General features: G+C 43.8%; 1 protein-coding gene across 1 annotated transcript in view; it reads right to left on the reverse strand.

Moving 5' to 3' along the window:
• The window catches only part of prepl (prolyl endopeptidase like), a gene marked incomplete at its 3' end in the record, with an annotated part of 57,915 nt that extends 38,219 nt beyond the window's left edge, over positions 1 to 19,696 (reverse strand). The window contains exons 1-4 of the mRNA XM_084321826.1: positions 19,576 to 19,696; positions 16,230 to 16,358; positions 15,174 to 15,240; positions 7,532 to 7,691 (exon numbers count right to left, since the gene is read on the reverse strand). Of these exons, the coding sequence (XP_084177952.1) occupies positions 7,532 to 7,691; positions 15,174 to 15,240; positions 16,230 to 16,358; positions 19,576 to 19,692 (473 nt within the window). The 5' untranslated portion in view covers positions 19,693 to 19,696. The remainder of the gene's footprint in view (positions 1 to 7,531; positions 7,692 to 15,173; positions 15,241 to 16,229; positions 16,359 to 19,575) is intronic.
• Positions 19,697 to 25,968: the final 6,272 nt, after the last annotated feature.

Here is a 25,968-nt window from a genome sequence, read left to right on the forward strand (position 1 = left end):
GTTGCTGTGAATAAAACCCTGCCCGGTCAAGACTGATTGGGGTTCCTGAGCATGAGGTTGAAGTGGGCTTATAGAAATGTTGTCCACTCCTTTTTATGTAATAAATATTATGGTTAAATTAACCTACACTCTTGTGTCTTTCTTAAAGCTAGGAACTTAGCGGGTGTAACATATGTCATGTACAGAGGTCTATCGACCATACAAGATAGTAACTGGGCAGGTGGTACATGAGCAGAAACAACCCCCTCAGTAGAAAAATGCTTTTCAAACAGTCCCGGGTAGGCAGATAGTAAACAAAGACGTTTTTCAAATGGTAAATTATGTTTATTGTAATGTGGGGCTTCCAACCCACGGCCTTTTCCCAAAGGGAAAAGGGATGTTGTCAGTGGGGATTTCAACCCACCACACACACAAAGGGAAAAGGTATGGGAGGACAAACAAGACATACAGATAAGACAACTCAAACAAACACTTAGTAGTCACGATACTACCTTGGGCCCATCCCAGGCCACCACAGCTGTGGAGTCTAACCCACACTCCATGCAAATAAGATGGCACCGTGCCACACAGTGTTGTGCTTAGGCCATAGATAGGCGAGACAGCAGCCTCCCCACTCTACCATAAGGCAAGTGACTCCAGCAACGAGACTCCGGTGTGTGTGTTCTGTCAGCTACTTGTGCACCCGCCCCTCTTGATGTGATTGCCATCAGCTGTCCTTCATTAGGCAATCAGCACACTTCAGTATAGGGACGGGCAGCACCTGACAGGAAGAGAAGAAGAGATATCATTAGCTCTCATGTTCACACACACACACACATACAAACGATACTAATCTAATGTTCACATGGTCTTCCAAATACAGTAATAATGATAATGACCAACCCACGTACGTCACACCTCCCCCCATAAGAGCGAACCCGCAGGGTTAGCAAAACATTATCACTTATTATCAACCAACATCCGATTAGTACCAACAGAACAAAAATAAATAGAAATCACACTCCATATAGACCACATGCCCCTATTTTGGGCCCACACGGTCAACCACCACCTCACCCAATACCAGACGCATCAGCCGCCGGACGTGGCTGGCACCTTCCTCATACCGAGGCCATGACGGTATACTGTAGTCAACCATACGCAAATTGCTCAATGGTGTTCGCACTCCCAACATCAACCCCGTGCGTCCTGTAAGGCACATTAGAACACAACACAGCATGTGAAACAACAGTCCTGTCACATCTCAACTCCGACGAGACGCGGGCAGGACTTTCCATTAGCCTATTCACATGACACCAGCGTGTCCTCCTCCGCCGCCCGAGCGTATGCAACATATACTTAGTGGCAGAGACCTTTCCTCTTACCACATAAGGTCCCGAGAACCGGGCAGTGAGCACCGTACTAGGCGTGGGCAGCACAATAAACACCTCATCCCCCGCCTCAAAATGCCTAGGGACAGCACAAATAGAAGGGACATTGGGGTGATTATTAATCAATGCATCACACAACAAGTTAGTAAACGGAGCGTCTCCAACCTCCAACACAGGGACGACCTTACCCCCAGCGATATCATTCCCCATGACGAAATCCACGCCTTTTACGGGAAAACATGGGCGAACCGCGACCGGAAAACAACCTGTGATCAGTGCAGACTGTACATGCACCTTCTGCAACGGCACGCGCACACACCCCATGCCAATACCTCTCACCAATCCGCTCGACCGACAGGAGTCCACATCCAATGGTAACACATCAGCCAGGATGAACGATTGAGAGGCTCCTGTATCACGGAGTATTCTCACCCGTTGGTAGTCCCCAACTTTACCTGACAGGGACACCCAACCATCAAACAAAAAGGGCTCAAAAGAGCTATGCTGGTCAGGACATGACACCGTACCAATCAACCCACCCCTTTCGGTTCCTGGGCTGACTCCCTGGTCTCCTGTCGATCCCTTAGCGCATGACAGTCCTTCACAAAATGCCCTTCTTTTTTACAATAATGACACACCCTTTCAGACGGCAGAGAGCGTGATCGGAAAGCTCGCTCGTCACCCAAGGCATTTCGAGACGGCGGTGAGCGAGGTCGGAATGGTCGCTCGTCACCTCCGCGATACGGCGGCCCCGACGGAGAAAACGCGCCCCCTCCTACATACACACCATTTCGTACAGAAACATTTTTGTGGATCATTGCTAACTCGTCACACAAAACTGCAGCTTCCTGGAGGGTAGAAACCTTTCGCTCCTCTAACTGTATTATCATGTGTTCGGGCACACATTTTTTAAATTGTTCAATGAGGATTAACTCGCTCAAAGCCTCGACCCCATCCACCTTACACGCTTCACACCAACGAGTGAACATCATCCGTTGTTCATGGGAAAATGCCACATGTGTTTGCGAGGGAGCTTTACTTAGTCCCCTAAACCGCTGCCTATACGCCTCCGGCACCAGTTCATATACGCGCAAGACAGCACCCTTCACTTTCTCATATACCATGCTGTCCTCCTTCGATAATAACTGGCATGCGTCCTGAGCCCTACCCGTGAGCTTATATTGCACTAATAGTGCCCACTGATCCTCCGGCCAATGCGCAGCCCCCGCTACCCGCTCAAAATTAACAAAAAATGCTTCCACCTCAGACTCTCGAAAAACAGGAACCATAGCAATATGCTGCCCAACATTAAAACTGCCCTGGTAACCTTCAGATGAGGGCGAAGAAGAGCCAACACTCTCCAGTTCCATCCTCTTTAGTGTAATCTGGAGCTCTCTATCTCTCTCCTTCTCCCTTCCTCGCTCTTCCCTGTCTCTCTCCCTCTCCCTCTCCTTGTCCTCTCTGTCTCGTACAGCTGCTTTGTCCTCTCTGTCTCGTACAGCCGCTTTGTCCTCTCTGTCTCGTACAGCTGCTTTGTCCTCTCTGTCCTCTCTGCGCAAAAGCGCTCTCTCCTCCATCTGGAGACGGGCAAAACGCAGACTAGAGCGCGTATGGCCAGAAGACGTGGATTCTTTATCCGAATCGCCCGCACCCTCACTTTCAGCTCTGGGCGTACTACCATTCTTCCTAATAGCACCACCCTCCGGGTTAAGATCACGCAAGGAAGAGTCAACCCATTCGCCGGTGTGTTCAACCTCCTGATCACTATGACTCACTACTCCCCGAGCCGTGCTAAACACCTGTTGCTCCACCAACCCCGCTATTACAGCTGCCTTCATATCCGCCTTGGATTGGGAACTTTGCACAGTAATATTATAATGCTTAGCAATAAGGCATAATTCCGCCTTAGTGCAACCTTTCACCTGATCCTCTGTCGGATCCGCCACGAAGACTTCAAAAACAAACGCTGACGCAGCCATATTATGTCTTTATGCGTGCGTAAAAAAAAAATATATATAAAATATATATATATATCACGTCCTCACTTAATTAACCATGACCGTGCACAATAATAATAGACACATTCTGCTTTTATACCTCTTAACCAAAACAATCCAACTGACCACATCTACTAAATGAAAACAATAACAAATGGTCCTAACCACTCAACTAGGAGTCACCTGTGTCACTCTAGCCTATCCCAGATAAACTACTCCACTACCTGGATGAAAGGCTACACATATCTTCAGTCGCTTACCGATTTCATTGCGCGCTCCACCGGAATCACGACTCGTGCCCCCCACCCTCTAGCCAAGCAGGTGACCCCCCCCTGTTACCTATGTGGCAGAAAAATAGAATGGTTAAGAGCATCACAACAATAATGGTTTACATCAAGCAACTGTGCACGGACAATGGAACCCACTAACTTACCAATTTAGAAAACGCTATCTTACTACACCTGACATGCTTCAATCGACAAGTCACCCCGTTATTTTACCAACAAGGAACCATACAATTGCGCAAACCTAACGAGCCCCCATGTCATGTACAGAGGTCTATCGACCATACAAGATAGTAACTGGGCAGGTGGTACATGAGCAGAAACAACCCCCTCAGTAGAAAAATGCTTTTCAAACAGTCCCGGGTAGGCAGATAGTAAACAAAGACGTTTTTCAAATGGTAAATTATGTTTATTGTAATGTGGGGCTTCCAACCCACGGCCTTTTCCCAAAGGGAAAAGGGATGTTGTCAGTGGGGATTTCAACCCACCACACACACAAAGGGAAAAGGTATGGGAGGACAAACAAGACATACAGATAAGACAACTCAAACAAACACTTAGTAGTCACGATACTACCTTGGGCCCATCCCAGGCCACCACAGCTGTGGAGTCTAACCCACACTCCATGCAAATAAGATGGCACCGTGCCACACAGTGTTGTGCTTAGGCCATAGATAGGCGAGACAGCAGCCTCCCCACTCTACCATAAGGCAAGTGACTCCAGCAACGAGACTCCCGTGTGTGTGTTCTGTCAGCTACTTGTGCACCCGCCCCTCTTGATGTGATTGCCATCAGCTGTCCTTCATTAGGCAATCAGCACCCTTCAGTATAGGGACGGGCAGCACCTGACAGGAAGAGAAGAAGAGATATCATTAGCTCTCATGTTCACACACACACACACACATACAAACGATACTAATCTAATGTTCACATGGTCTTCCAAATACAGTAATAATGATAATGACCAACCCACGTACGTCACAAACTATCATGATTAAAGACTGCTTCATTAACTATCATGATTAAAGACTGCTTTATTAACTATCATGATTAAAGACTGCTTTATTAACTATCATGATTAAAGACTGCTTTATTAACTAACTGACTCCTAAACTTTAAGTATCTCCTGATACCATTTACTGGTCCGGTCCTCTTTTGGTGGGCTTTGGGGGCTCGTTTGCCTGGAGGTTACTGTTTGACGACATTACAGACTCTACCTTACGAAAAGTACCTTACGGATAAAAATCTAATCTACGAATTCCAATCTGGCTTCAGAACATCCCACTCCACTGACACATGCCTTCTCTATTTGAACGACCACATCAAGCAAGAGGTGGACGCGGGCAAATACTGCGGCATGGTCATGCTAGACCTACAAAAGGCCTTCGACACTGTCAATCACACCATTCTGATTGACAAGCTAAAAGCAATTGGTTTTGATAGTTTATCAGTGAGCTGGATACAATCCTACCTGGAGGGGAGAGAACAGATGGTGGAGGTAAACGGTACCCTATCCCCCCCCCCCTCACAGTGAACTGTGGTGTTCCACAAGGAAGCATACTAGGACCACTACTGTTCCTAATTTATGCAAATGACATGTCGTCAGCTTGTGACTGCAACTTGTTCCTGTTTGCGGACGACTCAGCCCTGCTGGTCTCTGACAAGAACAAGTTACAGGTTGAAAAAACCCTCAGCTCGGAACTAGGCAAAATCTGCATATGGCTCGCCGACAACAAACTATCATTACACATGGGCAAAACAGAGTCCATTCTCTTCGGTTCAAATAACAAACTCAGCAAAACAGACGGCTTCTCAGTTACAGTGGGTGACAATATTGTCACAAGGAAAGATGAAATTACCTACCTGGGTTCCATCCTAGAGGCTAATCTTTCCTGTGACAAAATGGCATCCAATGTAATAAAAAAAGTCAATCAACGAACTCGATTCTTGTACCGGATCTCCTCCCTGGTAAACAAGAATACCCTGAAGACTCTGGCAGGAGCACTCATTCAAGGGTACTACGACTATGCTTGCACCTCATGGTACCAAAGCACCTCAAAGGCACTAAAAACCAAATTACAAACATCTCAAAACAAACTAGTCAGACTACTGCTTGACCTGACTCCTAGAACCCACCTCACCCCTGCACACTTTGCCAACCTAGGATGGCTTAGAGTAGACAACAGAGTACAGCAACTTGCAATGGGCCTGGTCTACAAGATACACTACACGACCAAGGTACCCATGTACATGTCAAAATACTTCCCAAAGGTCAGTGAATACCACGATCACAACACCAGAGGGAGCTCCACAAATCATGTAAAACCCAGATTCGGCTCAAACAAGGGACTAAACACGTTTCGCAATTATGCCACAACAATGTGGAACGCCCTACCCAAAGCTGTAAAGGAATGTAAATCACTACCCACCTTCAAAAACACTCTCAAAGAACACCTACGGGAGACTGCAATTCAAAACTGGCCCCTACAAATGTCCTAACCCAGTTGTACAATAAAGACCAAGCATGGCTTTGTCAGTATTCCAATGTACAGCCCCACCCAACCCCACCCCACCTACCCAACCTCCTCCAATGTACAGTTTCCATGTCAAATGTATGTCAGTCAGTATTCCAATGTACAGTGTCCCCCCCCCTACCCAACCCCCCCCCCCCCCCCCCACCTCCAATGTACAGCCCCACCCCACCTACCCAACCTCCCCCAATGCACAGTTTCTATGTCAAATGTATATACTCTTCTTCTGGATTTTTTTAGTATCACAAACAGTACTGTATTTGAAAATCTGGTATGTCATAAATGTATAGATGTAGCAGTACTGTCTATCTGTATGTCATGTGTGTCATATGATGAATTGAAAATGGGGGACCCTGATGGAAACAAGACGAAAGTCTTTCTCAGGTCTGCATCCTCTTAACAATTGTATGTATTGAGCTGTACTGTACTGTACCCATTCTGCAATCTGTTAATAAACTTTTCAATCAATCAATCAATCAATCAAACCTTTAACATGAACAGTTGTAGTATAGGGTGATAGAATATAGAATAATCTATCTATTTAAGTGTTGGAGGGCGGTTGCAGTACTTAGTCTAATAATAATATATTCTAGGGATATGGGCGGCTGGGTGGCGCAGCGGAGATTGCGCTCATCACCAATGCAAGAGGCTCTGTCAGCATTGCCTCCGGCTTGGGCCGGCCGTCATACTGGCTCAATTGGCAGAGCCAGCAAGTGGAAGTCGATGGGTGGGGATTTGGACGTTGTGGACAGCAACTCCTACAGGTCGGTTGGGGGACGCCTGCACAGCAGAGACAGGAAATGGCGAGGGTAGTGTGAGCCTCCCATGCGTTACACCTCGCCACTGAGAGTCCACGCTGGCAGGTGAAAAGATGCGACAGGCTGCCTCCTTGTGTACCGGAGGGGACACGTGATGCAAGGCTTCTATCCTCCCTACAACCGACCAGTGGGGGGGCATAGTCAAGCAACGTTCAAGACAGGGGAGGGGAGAATTGAAAAAAAAACACGAAATTGGGATGGGAGAAAAATTGAAAATAAGGAGAAAAAAAGTGTATAAAAAATATATATATATTCTAGGGATGTTCGATATTGGCTTTTTTACCGATATACCGATATTGTCCAACTCTTAATTTCCGATACCGATATATGCGGGGTTCCCCCCCCAAAAAACACAACATATGCATACTTTTAAAATAAGAATTTGTTCTTAAATAAAAAATATTTGAAAACCGATACCGATAATTTCCGATATTACATTTGAATGCCAATATCGGCCGATAATATCGGTAGGCAGATAATATCGGACATCCCTATTCTAATGTACCTGGAGAAATATTCTATTCTACTGACCTGGGCTCCTCTCTGTGGGGAGTCTTGAGCGTGGCGGCTAGGTGCTTCTCCTGGGGGGAAAGACGCACTCTGTGGACAATCCACTCCTCCCCTTCCTCCTCCTCCTCCTCCTCCTCGCAGTACTGTCCCAGATACAGCACCTCCTCTGGCTCTGACTCACCTCAATACAGAATACGACACAGGGTCATTTACTTCATTGGGATGGAATGGGACACTTTTTTAATAATAATATTGCATTGTTGGGCTGAGCAGACACTTTCAGGACCACAGACAGCGCCTCACGGCGCGGGGCAATGAGGAATCTTCTGCACCTGGTGAGGCAGACACAGTGAGCCGCGGTCCCAGGGTTCCCACAGACATTGCAAAATGAAATTCAAGGACTTTCAAGTACTTTCCCAAGCACACTTTTTCATTTTGAAACAACATCTAAAGGCTGTTTATTTAATTGAAAAAAAAATCGAATTCAATATTATTTAAAACCAATTTCCGACAATTAGTTATACTTTAGATTAAAACATTTAATTTGATTCAAAACTATTTTATCGTGGATGAACAAAACGTTCAATGCGAATGGTTGATTTGAATTAAGACTTTCTAAGCACCCTGTTAAAAAATTTGCTGTTTTCAAGGAATTCCAGGCCTTGACTTCTTTTTGGTAAAAAATCAAGCACTTTAACACATTGACCGCCGGAGGTCGCTGTGGGCGTATGGCCGTTTGTGCCAGTGCTTTGTTCAATGGAGAGAATGCCGTGTTTGCGAGTGCTAAAACTATATTAAATATTATAGCTATGGATCTAATAACGTTGTCGATTGTTAGTGAGTTTCTTCTGGTCAACATGCAAGAAACAGATTATTTTTTCATCCGTACATTTCCGTACATTTATACCGTGGTGAATATGAGTATAGTTTGAGTGATTCTGAGTAATCCCAGGAAAAGACGCGAAAACAGCCCTTTAGTTAAATCCATTATCACGTTGCCATTTTTCTCTTCATTATCGAATCTTCCTGAAATCAACGCTAGATTATCGTTATTATGTCTCCTCATGCACGCATGAAATGGGGCTTGGAGCGGGGCGCCCCTCCGTGCTGTGACTAGGGATGGGTATCGTTAGGATTTTATCGATACTACTACTCTTATCGATACTGCTTAAAGGTTCGGTACTTTATCGATACTCTTATCGGTTCTTTTAGATTATTTTGCAAGAAAAGGATATGATTAATTAACACATTGTGCGCCATAAACGGCGTAAGTCATTATTGCCCGCCATGCGTTGAGCGCCAAACAACGGCGTAAATAGTTTTTGGGATCAATATTTCATTTTTTCGCCATGGCATTCATAATTCATCCAGCCTCCCTCCGGACTGCAGCGGCACCCTGTCTGAGATTGCAATGCCTCAATACCGCCGCCTGGTGGATGGTCGGGCGAGTTACACCATCGGTGCATCGAGGAAATCCCTCCGGCAGTCATATCTTGTTACGTGGATCCAGACAAACACTTGAGTGCATTTGGATCGCAATAATCGATATTATTTCGGCGTTTATTGCGCCATACAAACCGGAAATGGATGTAGGAGATCGACGTCAAATAATTGGGATCTTTTTCCTCCAGTCTCATCGGCGAACGATAAGAGGAATATAACGTTATTTTCAGCCCGATTGTTTATTCATTTCACTGCAAACCATCTGCTCAACATATCAACCCATACAAAATAAAGCCATTACTGACGATCAAGGAATTATAAATGACCCCCCCCTTTCCTTCACGCATGATGAAGCATAATGTATACCGATCATATACATTTGAACTTTTTAATATAGCGTGTATAGGAAAGAAACGCCAATCGATAATCTATCATATGCGTCAGGGCCTATAACTAGCGTTTTTGTAATTACAGCAGAAAAGCTTAAAAACATACTTATATTCTAGACGGTATTAACACAACAATGTATGAATGAAAAAATATAACGTTCCCATATCCTGAACGATAGATAATCAATGTTGAATGGGCCATAGTAATGCAGATATAGCTATAATATTTAAAAAGTTATAGCCCTGCAAAGAAGGTAAACATCTCCATAGGGTTACAGTGCTGGCAGACTGGGTATAATGATGGGCACAATGCCCGGCGCCCAATGTGTTACAAACAAAATCGACATTGCTTTATTATTTATAACTTTATAAATAAATAAATATAATACATAAATATTATTTCTTCAGCAACAGCAGCAGCAATGTTCTTTTATATAACGTTATAAATAAATATTATAGCTAGGGTGAAGGGACTTTGGGCTTGGCTGGGACCGGTGGTGGTAGAGGGAGGAGGGGTGGGCTGGGACAGGGTGGCTGCAGCCTCAGCCTGACGATCTATAAAAAGTTGTCATCTTTCAAATATATTTGTAGCTAAACAATTAGCTAAGCAATTATATTTGATTTATTAGCCTATTCGTAATAATTCGTTATTAGCCTAGCTAACTCCGTATCTTGGCTTACCTGCAGTGGACATGGAGATGGAACACTGCGAGCAAAGCCGTCAAAAACTGCGCATTTCTGCAGACTAATGTTATGTTTTGACAACAGATGTTTTGACAAATTGCTTGTATTGCCACCCTTACTTGCAAATGTGTTATTGCACTTGTGGCAATGTGTGTTGTCGGCATCGACTTTCGTAAAGTGTACCCAGACTTTCGTTTTGTTCTCTCCGCCATGATGAGCGCAGAGCTCGTCTGTGTGCTGCACGCTTCAGCACGGAGCCAACTACCCGTATGTGCATTTGTGTGAGTGTCGCTCGTGAGTGTGTGTAAACTAACAGCCCTGCTTCTCGTGCAGGCAGAGCGAAACAGAGAGGAGAGATCGTTCGCAACATTTAAATTCCTCGAAAAAAAACTCCATAATTTCTCGAGTATCAATAGCAGAACCGACAACGTCGGAGCTTATCAATACTCAGTTTTTTTTCGAATTTAGTACCGGTTCCCGTTTAGAACCGGGTTTCGGGGGGCATCCCTAGATGTGACCAACGGGAAACAGCACACACACATTCCACACAGACAGCTTCGATCGCGGGAGAAAAAATATATCAGATCAACGCAAGATTGGATATATACTGTCCTTACCTCGTCTCTGATGTAATGCAAAAAAGATAATCCAATTATCTGATCGCCATTCCAAGTACTGGTCGCGGTAGTCTGTCCCACGTTATCCGGCATTGCATATGAACGAGGGGGGGGGTTAGCCTAGTTGATGCATCGTTGTAGGCGCTTGTCTTGCCGGAGTATTTAAACCCCGCCCACACGGCTCAGCTCGGCCCAGAAAACAAACTACATTGTTTCAAATGGAGTGCAATAGCGGCAAGCGCAAGGCGTTAGGCGGTGGTATTGACCATCTGCGATCTCAGACAACACTCAGAACCGCTTGCCCCGATGAATTATGAATGGAAATAGCGAATCAAAGAAAAATTGATCCAATAACGAGTATACTCGTCTTCTGGCGCTCAACGATTGGACGGCAATAACGAGTTAACTCGTTTTTGGCGCAGAATGGGTTAAGCACTTGAAGGACCCTGTGCCTCCTCGTCTTCTCTACAGAGGGAGGAGGCTGCAGGGGCAGCTGGCTGGTGAGGAGGTACTTAATAAAAGGTATTGTATTAAATATATTTATATAATTTTAAATTATATAAAAATAATTTTTTCGACTCCGACATGAAAATCGAATGTGGAGACTGGCACGAATATTCAAACTCATCCCTAATGGATAGTGAAGGACTCTACCGGAGTCAGAGCTCTTTGCACTTCTTTCTCAGAATCACGACAACACTCAAAAAGGTGAGATATGCAATTATGGAGAAATGAGCTAGAGTGAGCTTCCATGTCTAGCTGAAATAGAACAAGCTCTGGCATCACTCCTCAAGCCTGGCACCGTGCGCTGTGCACATGAGCAACAAAGTTTTTCTACGGACTCCCAGAGGCAGGAAGCTTCAAGCTGGACTTTTCAAAAAAATAATACTAAGATATTTCCTGGCCTCTGATCAGATCAGCAGGCCGCTTTGACACGCTGTAGGGAGAACGGGGTTGGTCGTCACACGGGTTGGTTGTCACATTCATTATATTTCGCTACCATAAGGTGCCGTCTCCCATATTTTGTTATGGAAATGTCCAGAATTGGGATCAGAGCTCACCTACATAGTCTTCTTTGGAGTAAGACAGCTGAACTTGAGGTGAGAGGACTTTTTGTGTTTTTCATGTGAAATTGTAAATATTCAGCTCCTCAGTATTCTTCTTCTAGGCTTTTACACAACTGGCTTATAATGAAACAATTGTTACCCTTAACACTTGTGCCGCGCTGTTTGGTTAATTTACCTTTAGAATTCCGGCCTTTCTAGTCGTTTCCTTGGTCATTGCACTATGTTTGCGAAGCTGTGTTTGTGTTCTGTATTTAAGCATTACATCACGCGCAGGAGTGGTTTGTGACCAATAAACCATGCCTAGGGGTGTTCGTTAGGCCCGAGGCGCAGCCGAGGGTCGTTAGACCCCCCTAGGCATGGTTTATTGGTCACAAATCACGACTACAAGTGGTGTAAAGCTTTTATACAACTGCCAGATTCATCCAACCTTATTTCTATACAATAAACACACATTAATCGAAGATTTATTGAAAAAACCATCCGCCAGAAAAAGTAGTTCCCACAACTACAAAAAAGACAAGTTGCCTCCATGTGGAAGCAGCTTGAAGTGCATCCAACCAAACTAACACATCCAACTGTGTATTATTGGAATGATTGAGAGAAGTTGCCTCATGTGGAAGCAGCTTGAAGTGCATCCAACCAACTAACACATCCAACTGTGTATTATTGGAATGATTGATTGAAAATTGTATTACCAGATGCAGAATGGGTACAATACAGTACGGCTCAATACACACAATTGTTAAGGGAATGCAGACCTACTTTCCATAGAACTTCATTCTTAGATGCTTCTATATAAAGTAGGTAAAACAAATTAAAACGTTTTCTTTGCCCTATAGGAAAAAAACGTTTTCTTCGCCCTATCGGGTCGTTTTAACTCAAAACTATGATCGCGTTTGCCGAGCATGTTTTTCGTCCGTTGAAACACAGAACTGTGATCGTTAGAAAAACACGTTTTAGATTAGGTAAAATAGACATCAAATGTACCCTACCTTAGTCAGAAGGTATTCCAAAAGAATAATTCCAAGTGATCGCATCGCCATCGCGATTACCAGTGTATATGTCTATATACGTTTCGATCGTCAAATACGCTTAGGCAACGGAATCCCGAGGCGAGGACTGTGAATTTCTGTCCCGGGAGAAGGAGTGGCCACTCGCGAGGAGAAACCGAAAGTGAATCTGGCTATCAGGCTAGACCCCCATGCAGTTCAGACACGGGACGATACTGCCACCTGGTGATGGTCGATCAGAATGCAGTTCCAAATTCTCGGGACGTGCCTAAATGATGCAGATCGCTCTGTGCAACTGTGTAGAGCGGGGGATCAAAGTAAAAAGATCAAACGATCCATAAACGTATTTATACGTTTATGGCACTCAACGATTGGCGCCCAGAAACGTAAAAACACGTTTATGGCACACAATGTGTTAAAAAGTGTGAAGGGAAAGCTATAGTTTAGATTGTCGTCGGCTAACTAACTCGTTTTTAGATGGTTGATAGCCGCGATGGGGTTGGTTGTCACAATGTGTCAGAATGTCTTTGATAGGTAATTTCCTCTTTGTTACAATACGTTGGAAAATTAGAGGGATACACGTTTCAAGCCAACATCTTAAGCTTCAATTTAATGTAGGAATGACTATTGAAAGGTGTTTTGTTGATGAGCAATTCACACTAGAGTAAAAAGTGTGACAACCGTCCCCGTTCTTCCTACTTTATAACGGGGAACAGGGCCACCAAAGAAATGGGATTTGTTCTTAAGATTCAGGTGACCCTGAACGATTCAAGGGTCACCTGATTCAATACTGAGAGGGCATACATACCCTCATCTCGCACCGTGTTGCCCATATGCACATGTCCAGAGTTAATTATATTGGTTTGTTATATTGTTTACACTGCTTTTTTATTCTATTAAATGTTTACTTCTCCACTATACTATAATTATGCCACCGGTACCCTGTCTCCTGAATTTCCCCAAGGGGATCAATAAAGGAATATCTTATCTTATCTGATCTTATCTGATTCCAAAGCCTCAGTCTCCTACCGACACCATAGAGCAGGGGTGGCCAACCAGTCAGAGACTAAGAGCCACAAAAATGACTGTGGTACCACAAAGAGCCACACCACAGCGTTTCTCAACCTTTTTTTTCAGTCACGGCACCCTTCATGTGTTTATAGGTCTCACCCTCTGGCCTCTGAAGTTGCTAATGTCTTTTTAATTTGGGCCTCACAGGGTTAACCTCTTAAGCCCGAGATATACAGTAAAAGTGTATATTTTCAGCATTACGTTGGTTTACCAATGATTTTAACTGTTATTAGTGAAATATAAGATTATAGAAATCTCAGGGCATTGAGTCGGAAACCGGCGCATATTGACAGGAGGAAGTGGAGCAGCCAAAAGTGAGTGTAGTCTTTTGAAGGAAGAGACTCAGAGCTTTCGAATTTAGAAAAACTACCCTACCCAGCTCACGCCAGCCCCTGTCAATCACCCGACTTCTGGATTAACTTTTTTATTTCTCTTATTTTTTGGGATTATCTCCCACAAACCTGAACGTTATTGCCATAAAACAGAACGCAGTTAGTTTCTCTACCGTTCTGTGAACGTCTAGCAAAAAACGGTGTTGCAATATGATGAAAAATGGTGGAGAAATTTACATTATAAAAAAGATGGCAGAATTCAGTACTGTATCTACAAAACCTTCTGTTAAATCATCTTCCCTTTATTAATTTGCTTAGAATTTTCAGGTCTGGTAAATTTTAGCATGGTGTTATTCACAGTCAAAAATATATATATATTTTTTTTAATAGAATTGATATTCTCATTTGGGTCATTACAATTTACTCAAGCCTAGTAACAGACACACTATTTACGTCCTTATGGAATGAGTGACATAAAAAAAATGAATTGGATGGAAGAGCCACACATTGACGGGCAAAGAGCCACATGCGGCTCGCGAGCCGCGGGTTGGCCACCCCTGCCATAGAGCTAGGTTTAAGAAAAACCTGCAGTCTGATCAAACCAGAAAAGAAACAATTGAATAGCTACTTTAACCTGTCTGGATAACCAGGTTAAGCTAAACGCCAAACAGGCTAAATCAGATTTAGATTAGATGAGATTATATTCTAATTCATTGTCATCATACAGCACAAGTACAGTACAACTAAAAGATGTGTGGCATCCAACCAGAGTGCAAATGTAACAGTAAAGTGCAACAGTAATATACAATGTACAGATGATTAAACTGGGTATAAAATATATCAATTAGTACTACTGGGTGTAGTGCTAATAGGAAGTATGTACAAAGTTGTAATATTAATATGTACAGTGATACAGGTATAAAGACACTATGGTAGTAAGTCATACTGGCCAGCAGCGTAACTAGTACGAGTAGGTAAGGGATATGTACAGATAGAGATAAAGTATCTACAGATATGTAAAATGCAGAACAGTATAATGTCGAGACTTACTCCATCTGGTATCCACTCTGAAGATGCTGTTTGCTTCCACAAAATACACATGGTGACGTCCCCGGACCTGATTTAGGACAGATTACATTGCACTTTATTAATAGTATGGATTTCCACTGAAGCTTCAATTGACTAGGTGCATTAAAAGGAACACGGCAACATTACGGAAAATGTTCTTACCGTCTTCTCCAGAGTCAGACAAGAAGATAGATTCCAATTTCCTCTCTCGGTGCGTTCAGTAGAAGGCTATCCGGCTGCAAGCTAGCCTAGCTTAGCGCAAATGCATGTAGGCGGATACAGACCACTAGCCTAGCTCAAAACTCTGGGAGAGGTGTTTTTGGCCAACAGCTAGGCTAGCTGGTCCACATCCGCTTCCATTCATTTGTGCTAAGCTAGGCTAGTTTACGACACATCCTGGGAATCTACTGGCCAAACACCATCACAAACAAACAGCTCTGGCAAACCACTCAACAAGAACCACTTGAAACCCTAATCAAATGCAGAAAATGGGGCTGGATTGGACACACCCTGAGAAAACCATCCTCCAACACAACCAGGCAGGCCTTAACCTGGAACCCACAGGGGAAGAGAAAGCCAGGAAGACCCAGAAACAGCTGGAGAAGGTCTGTCGAGGCGGATCTCAAGGAAGAAAGAACATCATGGAAGGAAGCAGAGAAAATCGGCCAACACCGAACCAGCTGGAGAGAGTTCATGAATGCCCTATGCTCCCCAAAGAGCAAAAGGGTTTAAGTCAAGTAGGCTAGCTTGCAGCCGGATAGCTTTCTACTGAACGCACAGAGAGGAAACTGGTATCTATCTTCTTGTCTGACTCTGGAGAAGACGGTAAGAACATTTCCCATAATGTTGGCATGTTCCTTTAAGACGCTGGCTAAGACCCTTCCTGCTGACTTGTCGTACAGAACTTGTAAGTCACTTTGGATAAAAGCGTCAGCTAAATGACTAAATGTAAATGTTTCATACACCCGGGCCATTCCTCTGATATTGAATTTGTGGTAAAATGGCGTTCTTCAAACACAACCAGAGGGCCAATCTCACCACGGAGTCGCGGGCTACGTTGGAGAACTTGTTGTACGTGGCCCTCAGCTTCCTGTGGAAAAGCCTCTGCAGCTCCCTGTACTTCTCCAGGCCAGAGCTGCAGCTCCCAGCGGGCGGCTTCGAAGGGCCCTGGAAAACACAATGACCACATCAATAATAATAAGCCTATTGGTGACACTTCTAGCCAAAGTCATGTATGCGTAGTATATAAACTAGGGATGTCCGATATTATCGGCCGATATTGGCATTAAAATGTGATATCGGATTTTTTTTATTTATTTTTTTATATATTATTTCTTTTTACATTTATGTTACCTTTATTTACCCAGGCAAGCAAGTAAGAACAAATTCTGATTTTATTTATTGTCAAAAGTATGCATAATGTTGTGTTAATTCCACAACAAGAGATATGTAATGTTAATTACCTGAAATTATTCCGTTTTTGGGGGGGGGGGGACGACCCTGCATATATCGGTATCGGTTGATATCGGTATCGGAAATTAAGAGTTGGACAATATTGGTATCGGTAAAAAAGCCAATATCGAACATCCCTAATGAAGGAAACGGGTGTTTTTGAATGTATGTGATGTATAGATTGGGGGGAGATGAGAGCATCTAAAGGGTCGAAAGGGTCGAAATGTGCAGGCTGACGGTGGTGGAAGCAGGAGAGGTGGTTCAGAGCGAGCAGGGTGATTGTGAGCACCACACTGAGCAGAGCAGAATGTTTTGAATTCCCCAGTACATCAACAAAGATAACGGCGGGGCAGGAGACACAGGAGCAGGGCGATGGAGGTTTTTACAGTAATGAAACGTTTTTATGTGTGTCTAAAGGTTAGTAGCAGTTGTCATGGCAGCGGCACCTAGTAACCAGAAGAGGGGCGGGGCCATCGTTGCTATGACAAAGATCATATAAATCGAACAGTGGTTCCGGGTAAGGGCAGACTACAATCTGACTAGGACTGAGATCACACTGAATAGAGACTCTCTCCTCTCATCACGGAGGGGGGGGGGGGGGGGGGAGGGAATGACACATCATCATTAGCTTCGGCTAACGGGAGAAGGGTTCTGGCTACACAAGGCCTGAACCACCATTGGACTGAATAACAGCAGAGACGATAGCAATGAAAATACAATCTGATAACATCTGGGCTGAGGCTTCTGTTTATATCAATAAACAACGCTCTTTCAAGAAAGGTATGCTGTCAAGGTGTCGAATTCTTACGAAGGTGGAGAATTATTATGGTTTGCGGATCGCACTAACAGGGAGAGATAAGGATTGTATCAGCCAGTGTATGAGACGTCGGAGAGATAAAACACAACGCAGATGGGGAGATGATTACACAAGCCAAACAGATGAAGACGTGATACTGGCCGATTTGATCAGAATCTAACACTAATATAAACAGTATGTACAGTATGCAACTATGCATACTTTTCTTTTTTCATTCATTAATTAAAAGGGGCACTTCACCAAAACATAATGCTGATTTATTTTGCACATCATTTCACACACATCCAAAAACTCTAAACAGTTTTGCACACATTTTTGTTTAGTTTGACAAGTTATGAGAGTAAATGAGTTTGAATACGGCCACCAGGGACATTGCATCCTCCTGTTGTGTATGAGATTATGTGCAAAATAAATCAGTATTGTTGTTTTCAGGTGAAGTGCCCCTTTAACCTTGTACTGTCAGTGTTAATGTTGTCATGTATGTCTTGTTTAGTCATGCTGTCTGGCACACAGTGCCAGACACCTCTGGACCCTGGCTGAGACAGACACCTTTCACAACCTAACCAAACATGACTGGGACTGTTGTATCATCATGGTTTAGCTTGTGTACCACGGTTGGTGGTGTGGATTTTGAGAGGTTGCCTAGCAACCGGAGAGTTTACAAGAAATGCAATGGAGACACAAACCCAACCATATGATACCATGCTAGACCATGGCTAGCCCCAGCCAGGCTGATCATAGCTAATGGAGACACAAACCCAACCATACCATGCCATGCTAGACCATGGTTAGTCCCAGCCAGGCTGAACATAGCTAATGGAGACACCCACCCAACCATACCATACCATGCTAGACCATGGCTAGCCCCAGCCAGGCTGAACATAGCTAATGGAGACACAAACCCAACCATACCATACCATGCTAGACCATGGAGTCCCAGCTAGGGTGAACATACTAGCTAATGGAGACACAAACCCAACCATACCATACCATGCTAGACCATGGTTAGTCCCAGCCAGGCTGAACATACTAGCTAATGGAGACACACACCCAACCATACCATACCATGCTAGACCATGGCTAGTCCCAGCCAGGCTGAACATAGCTAATGGAGACCAGGCTTGAGCAGCACAGTAGGACCTATCTGTGTGGTGGTTGGCATGTTCTGTTGTGTATCTATAGACTAATTTGGTCCAAGGAATCTATCTATCTACGAATGTCTAGTAATGAACTTAAGGCTACTTTCACACTGCAAGCTTGAGTGCTCAATTCTGATTTGGTGCTCAGATCAGATTTTTGAACGCATTGCAACAAATCAGACCTGCTGTATCTTTAATAAGTCCACTATGAAAGTGGCCAAAATCAGAATAGAAAATATCAGATTCCATGTGTTTTGTGCTGTTCATTCACACTGTTGTGAAAAAATCAGACCTGAGTCGATTATGAGCAAAGAAATCAGATGTGGGCCACTTTTCGTCTGCAGTCTGAACTGTAGCCTTATGCCCAACCGAATCTAACCCAGGGGGCAGTTTTGATTGATTGATTGATTGATTGATTGATTGAAAATGTTATTAACAGATTGCAGAATGGGTACAATACAGTACGGCTCAATACACACAATTGTTAAGGGGATGCAGACAAGAGAAGGACTTTCGTCTTGTTTACATCAGGGTCCCCCATTTTCAATTCATCATAACATATATGACATACATGACATACAGATAGACAGTACTGCTACATCTAGACATTTATGACATACCAGATCTACAATATACAGTACTGTTTGTGAAATCTGTTGTGTGTAAACAAGACGAAAGTCTTTCTCTGGTCTGCATCCCCTTAACAATTGTGTGTATTGAGCCGTACTGTATTGTACCCATTCTGCAATCTGTTAAATAAAGTTTTCATTCATCATTCATTCATTCAAGAGCAACACACTCCACTGCCCTGCTAGTGTGCTACTATCACAGGGTCAGTTTCACGACAAGATCCTCGTTTTGTCAGCCAGCCCGGTAACAAGAAACAGAGATCTACATAATAGATGATATCAACCAGCTAATTAAAAGAAGACAACAACCTACACACCGAGTAAAGTAACACCAGCAGCCTTCTTACCACGGAATAATAACGGTGTGTTGTACTAGTGGTGGACAACACGGAGCACCGTGCATGAACCCCCCGGATATTAACTCGAGACGTCAAACGAGTAATGAATGGACAAAGATAAGACATATTAATAATAATAACGTATCTTCCTCCTGCTAACTGTCATTCCAAAAGCGGGGACGCGGTGTTACGTCATTGTTTAGGTTAGGGAATCCAGATCTACCCGTCGGGGAAAAGATTCATGGAAGGCGGTCTGACGTCACTCCAATAGGGTCCAGCTGCAATGCCGGAGCGATCCTCACACGGGGCAAGCCTGTGGCAGCCACAGAGTATGGCATAAAACGTTCAATTTTTTTTCCTAAAGCAAATTGATTGATTGATTGAAAATTGTATTAACAGATTGCAGAATGGGTACAATACAGTACGGCCGCTCAATACAAAACAACTGCTAAGAGGGGATGCAGACCAGAGAAAGACTTTCGTCTTGTTTACATCGGGGTCCCCCGGCCATTTTCAACTCTTAATTTTCTATACCGATATCAACTGATACCGATATTCCCCCCCCCCCCCCCAAAAAACTTTATAATTTCAGGTAATTAACATTACATATCTCTTGTCATGTAATTAACACAACATTATGCATACTTTGACAATAAATAAAATAATAATTTGTTCTTACTTGCTTGCCTGGGTAAATAAAGGTTAAATACATGTAAAAATACATTTTTATGCCAATATCGGCCGATAATATCGGACATCCACATACAAGATATACAAATATACAGAACTGTGTAGTAAAAAGAGATCATAAAAAATATATACATCCGAAGGGGAAGAAACTGTACATTGGTAAATAAGACGAAAGTCTTTTACTGTATTGTACCCATTCTGCAATCTGTTAATAACGTTTTCAATCAATCAATCAATCAATTCCTGCCCGCCTGCGTCTATTCTTTTACCAACGGATTTCCAGTTCCGCGTTCGCGTTCTGCGATCTGATTGGCCACTGACGTACGCTAGTTCTGCCCCCCCGGTAAGTTCCCTACGCCAGTTACGCCCAACTCTACTAGGCCTACAGATGAAACCCATGAATACAGAGGTGCTTCACACTACTGACCGACTCAGCTGAGAGCGTCGTTTCTTGACTCAGCTGAGAGCGTCGTTTCTTGTTGTGATCGTGTCAAAAAATTGTCAAGCTACAATATTATAAAATCCTGTCAGGAATTGTGCCTCAAAGTGTTGAAGGCAGAGGTTCTGTGTAGGATTGTTAGTAACTGTCTAACTGCATATATAACTGTTCACACTGATAACTGTCTACCTGCATATATAACTGTGTCCACTAGAGGGCGCCCCAGGCGGAGACACTCAGTAAGCAACGAGTCCATAGGAGGTTTTAGATATGTACAGTCTTTTACAGATGTGTGTACAGGGGCAGTATTTGTTTACTTTCTCAAAGCAAAGAGTGACACACTCCAGGCCACAGAGAAATTCCTGGCAGACGTAGCCCCTTATGGTACAGTAAGATGTTTGAGGTCCGACCACGAAACCGAGTTCACAAACAGAGAGTTCCAATCACTGTTGAGAAGGTATAAGATAAGACACGAGATGTCACGTCCATATCCCCCACACCAGAACGGGGTGGCAGAGAGGGAATGGCATACCCTTTTCGAAATGGCTAAGAGTAAGCTAGCAGATAGTAGAGCCTATGGCATTATGCTGTGCAAGAAGCCGCTTACACCAGAAACAGAAGCTTTAATAAGCACTTGGGCACCACCCCGTATACAGCACTGACAGGAAAGTAGTGTAATCTAGCCAGAATGCACCGATTTGGATCAGTGTGTTATGCGTACCTGCAGGACAGGGGAAAACCCAAGTCCAAGGGTGTAAAAGGATTTTTCGTAGGACACGACAAAGGAAACCCTGCTTTCCTAGTGTATCATCCCGGTAACGGGAGAGTGCAGAAACACATGCTAGTCAAGTTTGTCACGAAGACAACCTGTGAGAGCGAGACACAGACAGAGGAGCCAGAGCTGGACCCCAGAGCAAGGTGTGTAGAAACAGAGACACATCAACCCAGTGTACTTAGTACACTCGTGCAGACAGACAGTCAGCAACCCCCAGAGGGCGATGACGAGGAGCACCCGAGGGTGACGTCAAGTGCCCCAAGCAGTGGGAGGTATCCCTCAAGGGAACACAAACCCCCAAAATATCTGACAGACTATTCCAGGAAAGGGAGTGATGAGGAGGACAATACACCTACCCCTGTTGAGTACTACTACAGGGTAGTCAGTGGGGTAAACCCGATCTTTAAAGAGGCCACATTGTCCCCCGAAGAGGGCAGACAGACAGTGGGAGGGAAATGGGTGTATTCAACCAAGTTACCAGAGGGCAGACAGACAGTGGGAGGAAAATGGGTGTATTCATTCCAGGAGGGTATTGAAGGCCACGGCAAATACAAAGTATGGTTCGTAGAAAATTGCTTAAATGCTGAAGGAGGATACTCCAGGTTTAAATACGGGAGGAGTAGAATCCAGGTTTGAATACCGAAATGAATCCTATGTTTAATTCCATGTTTAAATACAGAAATGGGTCCCATGTTTAAGTACAGAGGTGGATGAGTTACCATGTTTAAAATACTGAAAATTGTGTGGAGGTATCCCAGAGGAGATATGTGGAAAAGCTCCTGAGATGTTTTGACCGAAGTAAGAGATGTATAGATAAACTGTGGGTAGCTTCATTTTGTTAGACCACCGGTACTCGCCCTGACTTATGTTTTTGTAGTGAGTAAGAGTGTCACAGTATTTGTGCTGACCCCACAGAGAAACATTGAACTACGTCAAAAATATGTTTTTCGTTATCCCAGAGGTGCAGCAGACGGACAGCGGTGTTTCATAAAAGACAGCAAAGGTTTAAGGCTTAAAGCCCACAGTGATACTATCAGCCTTTGAAGCTGAGTATATGTTTCTAGCTATGTCAGTGCAAAATGTGTTTATCTAGAACAACTGTTCGAAGTGATGAAGAAAAGATTATGAATATATTGCTAAAAAATGTAGTAGGTAATTGAAATGTACTCTATGCTGAATATGGTGCTTTTGTAGATGATGGGCGTTCTGTCAACACCGTTTAAAATGATGGACATTGTGTATATATGGAGACTGTTGTTTATGAGGACAACCAGGGGACCATTGTGATTGCTAGGAACCCAATGTATCAACATAGATGTAAACATGCCATTATAGAAAATCTCATCTAATCAGGTATGTCATCAGAGAAGAAAGGATGACACCGGTTTACTGTCTAATGGACGACAGAGTAGCAGACACTATGAGGAAACCTGTTTCAAATAAAAATTGAAGGGATTTGCAAGGGTCATGTTTAATGTGAAGATATTGACTGTTGATGTTTTTGGGATTATGTTATTTCCTTTGTAAAATGTTTTTCCAAGAAGTCAGCCAGTATGCTAAACCCTAAGTGGGAGTGTTGAAGGCAGAGGTTCTGTGTAGGATTGTTAGTAACTGTCTAACTGCATATATAACTGTTCACACTGATAACTGTCTACCTGCATATATAACTGTGTCCACTAGAGGGCGCCCCAGGCGGAAACACTCAGGAGTACTACCAGGTGGCGAGTATAAGTAGCTATGTCTCCTCCCACTTCTTTCTCTCCCCCCATGTCTCTCAGTGAGAGAAGACCTGTAGAACTGATGCTCTTCATGTGAATAAATAAACCACGCCAGTTAAGGCTCAAGATAGAAACCATGCCTCTTGACCACATTATTGTCGCCCTATAGCCGAATTCTGTTAACATGCATGACTGAACCGGCATTTCTAAGCACTTTAAACTTAGCGCACATAAAGTCATAGGTGGAAACACGGAAACAGCTGTTTACCGCGGAGTTGGCCGTGCAGAACTGGCGTGTGATCGTGTCATCATATAAAAAATTGTCAAGCTACAATATTATAAAATCCCGTCAGGAATTGTGCCTCAAAGCATGAATGAACCGGCATTTCTAAGCACTTTAAACTTAGCGCACATAAAGTCATAGGCGGAAACACGGAAACAGCTGTTTACCGCGGAGTTGGCCGTGCAGAACTGGCGTGGGGAACTTACCTGGGGGCAGAACTAGCATACGTCAGTGGCCAATCAGATCGCAGAACGCGAACACGGAACTGGAAATCCGTTGGTAAAAGAATAGACGCTGCCCGCCTTCTCTCTCTCCTTTTCACGGACGCGACCCTCTCCTCGCACTCTCTCCCTATCCCCCCCCTCACAGTAAGCTGTGGTGTTCCACAAGGAAGCATACTAGGTCCGCTACTGTTCCTAATTTATGCAAATGCCATGTCGTCAGCTTGTGACTGCAACTTGTTCCTGTTTGCGGACGACTCAGCCCTGCTGGTCTCAGGTTGAAAAAAACCTCAGCTCAGAACTAGGCAGAATCTGCACCTGGCTCGCTGATAACAAACTATCATTACACATGGGCAAAACAGAGTCCATTCTCTTCGGTTCAAATAACAAACTCAGCAAGACCGACGGCTTCTCAGTTACAGTGGGTGACAATATTGTCACAAGGAAAGAAGATATTACCTACCTGGGTTCCATCCTAGAGGCAAATCTTTCCTGTGACAAAATGGCATCCAATGTAATAAAAAAAGTCAACCAACGAACTCGATTCTTGTACCGGATCTCCTCACTGGTAAACAAGAATACCCTGAAGACTCTGGCAGGAGCACTCATTCAAGGGTACTACGACTATGCTTGCACCTCATGGTACCAAAGCACCTCAAAGGCGCTAAAAACAAAATTACAAACATCTCAAAACAAACTGGTCAGACTACTGCTTGACCTTACTCCTAGAACCCACCTCACCCCTGCCAACTTTGACAACCTAGGATGGCTTAGAGTAGACGACAGAGTACAGCAACTTGCAATGGGCCTGGTCTACAAGATACACTACACGACCAAGGTACCCATGTACATGTCAAAATACTTCCCAAAGGTCAGTGAATACCACGATCACAACACCAGAGGGAGCCCCACAAATCATGTTAAACCCAGATTCGGCTCAAACAAGGGACTAAACACGTTTCGCAATTATGCCACATCAATGTGGAACGCCCTACCCAAAGCTGTAAAGGAATGTGAATCATTACCCACTTTCAAAAACACTCTCAAAAAACACCTACGGGAGACTGCAATTCGAAACTGGCCCCTGTAAATATCCTAACACAACCCCCTCCAATGTACAGTAAAAATGACCAAGTATGGTCTTGTCAATATTCCAATGTACAGTTTTGCTTGTACAGTTGTACAGTGTTCCCCAACCACCCCTCCTACCCACCCCTCCTACCCACCCACCCAACCACCTCCAATGTACAGTACCCCCCCCCCACCTACCCAACCTCCTCCAATGTACAGTTTCTACCTCAAATGTATATACTCTTTTTTCTGGACTCTTTTCACAAACAGTACTGTATTTGCAAATCTGGTATGTCATAAATGTATAGATGTAGCAGTACTGTCTATCTGTATGTCATGTATGTCATTTTATGTTACGATGAATTGAAAATGGGGGACCCTGATGTAAACAAGACGAAAGTATTTCTCTGGTCTGCATCCCCTTAACAATTGTATGTATTGAGCTGTACTGTACTGTACCCATTCTGCAATCTGTTAATAACGTTTTCAATCAATCAATCAACCGAGCCTCGTCAAGGGGGAGGGGCTAGGCCCAATGTGGAGTGACGTCCCCTCTCCGCCAATCAGCGCGCGGTCTCTGTGGCTGCCACAGGATTGCCCCGTGGGAGTATCGCTCCGGAGCTGCAGCTTGACCCTACTCTCACCACCACCGCGCACGTGCAGGGGTTCCTAAACAAAAAGGCGTAGCGGCACGTGACACGTCGCCAGGCCAGAGTAATCCAACCTCGAATAATAATAATAATAATAAACTGTATTTGTAATATAGCACCTTTCATACAGAAACTGCAGCTCAAAGTGCTTCACAACAGAAAAAAGACAATCAAGCACATAAAGTGCAGACATATAAAATCACAGTTTTTCACATTAGGATCTAACATCCCAACAGGCCACCTAGTTTATGGTTTGATTCACTTTTAAATAGACAATAATAAAAAAGAGTAAGATAAAATAGACAGAGTAAAATATTGCAATAAAATAGATTAAAATATATATATATATATATATTTTTTTTTACAGTGCATTCATTAATACAATTGTTCTGGATTACTGTTCAACAGTTTCAAAGTCGTCTTTATACCTTCTCTGTGTTTGGTATCCACAAAGTAATTAAAATTTGACACAGTCTTCCAGAATCACACGACACACCAATTATTAATACATTGTAACCCGATCACCGGGTTCGATTGATGCGGAATGCATTGCAC

The sequence above is a fragment of the Notolepis coatsorum genome, assembly GCF_963971535.1.
Source record: "Notolepis coatsorum genome assembly, chromosome: 9".
Lineage (NCBI taxonomy): Eukaryota > Metazoa > Chordata > Actinopteri > Aulopiformes > Paralepididae > Notolepis > Notolepis coatsorum.